The sequence below is a fragment of the Arachis duranensis genome, chromosome 5 (genome assembly GCF_000817695.3).
Source record: "Arachis duranensis cultivar V14167 chromosome 5, aradu.V14167.gnm2.J7QH, whole genome shotgun sequence".
Classification (NCBI taxonomy): Eukaryota; Viridiplantae; Streptophyta; class Magnoliopsida; order Fabales; family Fabaceae; genus Arachis; species Arachis duranensis.
Genome location: NC_029776.3, coordinates 7,305,506 through 7,310,553, shown reverse-complemented (window position 1 = coordinate 7,310,553; position 5,048 = coordinate 7,305,506). Strand labels below are relative to the sequence as shown.

The 5,048-nt window shown below is 35.4% G+C and overlaps 1 protein-coding gene across 1 annotated transcript; it reads right to left on the bottom strand.

Moving 5' to 3' along the window:
- Positions 1 to 311: 311 nt before the first annotated feature.
- Positions 312 to 4,253, bottom strand: LOC107487725 (uncharacterized). The gene is given in 11 exon segments (XM_052261604.1): positions 312 to 735; positions 819 to 937; positions 1,339 to 1,381; positions 1,467 to 1,579; positions 2,517 to 2,568; positions 2,808 to 2,889; positions 3,099 to 3,158; positions 3,417 to 3,501; positions 3,671 to 3,733; positions 3,843 to 4,127; positions 4,130 to 4,253. Coding segments are annotated over 11 exon segments (972 nt in total). The 5' UTR covers positions 4,157 to 4,253; the 3' UTR covers positions 312 to 692.
- Positions 4,254 to 5,048: the final 795 nt, after the last annotated feature.

The window sequence follows — 5,048 nt, the reverse complement described above, 5'->3', positions numbered from 1 at the left end:
CTAGAATTATTTATTTACACCTCTTTATTTTATATTTATTTTGTCTTCCTTATTTATTTATTTATTTTACAACAGTAATAATTTTTTAAAAGAACCGAATCAACTCGCTGAACTTGCTAGTTTAGTTTTATGAACTTCTGAATTGGATGAGGTACTCGAACATTATTACTTTTACACTTTATAGTTGAACATTATTAAGACATCATAAATCAAAGCTATTTGACCATACTAATTTAAAAATACAATACGAAGTTATAAAATTAGTTCTACCACCATTCCACTACGTACCTCGTTTTACCCAATAAAGCAAGTAACGCAAATGCAATATTAATAAAATGTCGAATGTTGCCATTATATGTCCAATGACCAAAATTATATTGAACTACAAATATCACAAAGCATCATAACATTATAACACAGCTTCAGTCCCCACCCTAAACCCTAAACCCCACACCCCCGGGCCCACAAAACCAAAAAAAAAACAAAGAAGCCGCCAAAAAAGAAGAGATAATAGGTCGGAAACTAACACTGCCCTAACTTTCAATGGTTAGCATTTCAGCTTGCTTCCATGCTCTTGTGCCCGAAAATGTCCGCGGAGTTGAATTGATAACGCAAACCAGACACAAGGGTTTCTCACCAGCGATTCTTCCATCACATTGCCTTTTGCCTTTTTCACATTTTAATTATCAAACTTACTTCCGCTTCTTCCGCATACCCATCCGAGATTTTGCATATCTGAAAGTCCATATTAAGCAAATACCAAACATTGGAGATTATTGAGAAAGGAAGAATATGCAGAAGAGGTGACAAAAGGATACTCTAATCGCATTCCCTCGCCAGCTGCTGAGGAATGAAGAATGGTGCCTTGTAGATTGTGTAGAGCCTCACTTGAGCTATTAACATCCTGCACATGACCAAACAGGGATTGGAAACTAAACTAAACGGGATTTGGAGGAAAATATTCAAGGGAGGGAAATTGCCTTCCCCTTGAATTGTAGAATCAGATTCAGAAATTTAAGGGTTATGGTTTACAAGACTGTTCCATACACGTCTATGAACAATCATGCTAAGTCCAACATGGCAATCCATGGATTTTATCTAGGCATAACAGGGTGGAATCTAATTTTATGCATTTTTTTTTAAACAGATTTTCAAGTGTTTACCATCATTACATATGATGTCTATTTACTTTTTTAAATGGACACAGGAAGGAACGTCCTATTCTCCCATTTGTTTAATTGTCAAATATGCGGTACAAAAATAACAGGCAGCGAATGGGAAAGCATTTTAGAGAGAGAGAGAGAGAGAGAGAGAGAGAGAGAGAGAGAGAGAGAGAGCCCCATATGTGCTCTGCATCTTCAGTTTCAAAAATCCAGGGTATCTGATATTAGGTAAAATAAAATTCAGCTTTTACAGTCTCCACAAATAGGAAATAATTCGCATTCACCTGATAAATATACACTAACCTAGAAAACACCTGCATGAGCTCTTGTTCATTACAAGATGGCCCTAAATTAGCCACAAATAATGTTGCACATGGGGTCGAATTTTGTGGAATGTAAGGAGTTGAACACTTTTTCTGTCCAAATAAAGATACAAAAGAAAACAGTTAGTTTAAGTGAATTATGCAACAGTTTTAAAATGAAATATTGCTCCCAATGCATGAGATAACAATAATAGGCATGATTAGACGCAACAATTGGACCATAATACAACATGCTGATATGAGTGACCAACCCCACATTTTCCTAACAGCAAACAAATGGGGCCAGATGCATGTTGGGGATGAAGAAAAGGCATTCATAGTGTTCTTCAGAAAAGTAACATGATAATCACATAATGCATTAGTCTGAACAACAACCACCTAATCAACTAAAGGACCTATTTTTTTTTTACCCAAATTATACAGTCATCATAAGTATTTATACTGTCTGAGTAAAGAAGCTTATAAAAAGTTGGAATAAAAGGGAAAGTTTCCACTCAAGAGCATAGCTCAAGTGGCATCTTCTATTGGCAACTGTTGAATCCTATGATAGAAACTCACTCTACAAATTTAACTTACCATCATCCAACATACTCAATATAAAATTCCACCTATGACTACATCCCCCAGGCCCATTGTAATGCTTGATATTCAATCACGGAAAAAACTAGATCAAATTATCATGTGAATACTCGCTAGCAACAAAAATAGAATACTATTTGTCTATAATTGAAAGACACAGATCATTTATTACGAAGTGGCACAATTGATAATTGCATGCGAGAAATAGCTATTGTCTTTGAATTATTACTTAAGATCAATGCAATAACTAATAATAACAATAAAAAAATAAGGGAGATAGCAGGCTAAGGAAAATAGAACTTTTGCATGCATCTTAAGAGGATGACAAGAGTGTGAATAAAACTAAATGGTATAACTATTTGAAGCACATAATACTATAATAGTGTGGAAACAATTCCAGATGATGTATAAAAATGGATAAAGTAAGTACTTCATATTTCATAGCACTAACCAGATTTGCAAATACACCATCATTCAGAGTGTTACCGTCAGCATTTCCGCGACTACTCAAAGAACAAATAAACAAATAAGATGAGATAGCACAAAATGCTAATGCAACAGAACTATTGACAAAATGAAACCATGACATGCCATAGTGACGAATGTATTTTTCTTCCGGTAGAGACAGGGTTCCCCAATTGAGGCTAGACTAACATTTCAATTCGAAAACTGTGCTATTTTTGGGTGAATAAGAAGCAATCACTCCCACATAATAAAGCTGTGATTAAGTAGTGCAGATGACCTTTGTGCAGATGGATAACCAATCGTGTTCGTGTTGAAAGCAGAATTACCCATTCCAGGCATGTGAATGCTGCCAACACCTGCTAGTGCCGGAGAGTGCAAAACATGTGCAAAGTGAGCTCATAGGTAAAAGTGTCTTTCGTGTGGTCAGTAGTTAACTGGTCTCCAAGCAAGAGATTAGACATTGAGTTGCACATAACAACGCCACAACACTAAACTGAAAAGTGTTCACACAAGCTACATACATCAAGAACATCTTGTGCACTAAAACAAGCTAACAACATCATCTTACCAGAATCTGAAGTCGCCCATGATCCTCTAGCTTTCTTATCTGAGCCAGCTCTCTCATCATCTGCTTGTCAAGGTCAGCCAATCAATAAAATTTAATTGTAAGTACACGAAATGCAAGAGATAAAAATAATTCAATTAAAGACAAGGCCCAAAAAAATCAGTAAGAAAAATAACCGTTTTCAACCAATATGCTTTCATTCTGGTTATTTGACTAACAAAGGCATGTGCACCCACAAGGACTAGAAATATATGAGCTAATATTTGGATTATAATCTTGTTTCTTCCCCTCGAATGGCTAAAAGAAGAGGTGGTTAGGTACCTATCCTTGTGCGCTTAGCTCTGGAGTTGGATTTTGCAAGATCAATATAAAGAGTTGACTCCTTTTCAAGATCAAATACCATCCCCTGCAAGAAAACAAACAAACAAACAAACCAATTGAAGTTTAAGATAGCAATTACATAGCAACCACATGAAAAGAACATATCAAGCCGAACAACTAAACACGAATTTTCATTACCACTTAAGCATAAAATCAAACACACAAAAATATCACATTAGGATTAAGATGCTTACATTGAGAGCATGCATTGCCATGATTGCTGACTGCTGATTGGCGAACACAGCAAAAGCAAATGGCTGCTACCAGTAATAACAAATCAATAAAATAACCATTTAAAGAAAAAAAAGAAAAGAAAAGAAACGTGAAACGGAGAGTGAGAGAAAAAAAAAAGTGTAGTGATGAAACCTGAGAGGAATTGGTAGGGTTTCGAAGGTGAGAGGATTCGTATCCAGGGAACTCGCGGAAGAGATTGTAGATTTCGCGGGGCTTCACGTCTTCGGGGAGACCAGCCACGAAGAGAGTGCGAACCTCGTTGCCGGGGGATTGAGGAGGAATCGGAGGGCCGTATGAGGCGAACATTGGCGGAGGCGTCTGCGGGTGAGGCACGTACTGCGTGTGGAGGTGGTGCACCGGCGGGTGAGCCGCTCCCGGCGGGGGAGGCAAGGGTGCTGGTAATACTGATAAGTGGGCTGTGAGTAGTACGCAGCCATGTCGTCCATTTCGAATTCGAAGCTCAGGCAAAAAATTTAGCCCTAGAAAATATAGAAGCTACAAATTCTCAAAATTCTTCCCTTTACCAGAAAACTAGCTGCCTGTTCCTCTTTGTTTTTTCTTCTTTATCAAAAAACAATAATCAATCAATTTAAAAATAAAAATAATTCTGTTTCGGAACTGTTTTTTGGCGGGTGTTTTTGGTCAGGGGTTTAGCGGGTTTCGTTTTCTGCTGAGAAAGTTTGGGCTAAGGGCTAAGGGCTAAGGCTACGGATTAAGTAGCAATGGATCATCACATTACAAAGCCCATCCTAAAAGAGATTGTTATTTTTGTTAATCAATTGTTTACTGAGATTGAGATTGAGATTGAGATAGAGAGACAAGAGACTAAGAGATAGAAATTAAAATAAGTTTTATTATTTTATTTAGTGTAAAGTGGGAGACAAAAATTGAAACAAGAATAAAATTTTAATTTAATTTGTACAATGGATAAAATTGAAATTAATTAATTAAAATGAAGGTATTTAGGTATAAAATGTTATTAAAGTTTCAGTCTCTATCTCTAAAAATTTTAGTCTCCTGTGTCTCTATTTTTTTGAGATACTGAAATACTACTGAAATTTTAGGGACAGAAACTGAAACTTTAATAACATTTTATATCTAAAATACCTTCATTTCAATTAATTAATTTTAATTTTATCCTTTGTACAAATTAAATTAGAATCAACAAACATAATACTAAATCTCAGTATCTCAAAACAAACGTTACCTATAAACTTAAACATTCTTTGCTAAATGAGAAGTGTTGTATTTCTTGTTAATTAAATCAATTTTAACTTTTTTATTTATTATATTTTATATCAATAATTTAAATTTAAAATTTATTATTTAAAATTTTGT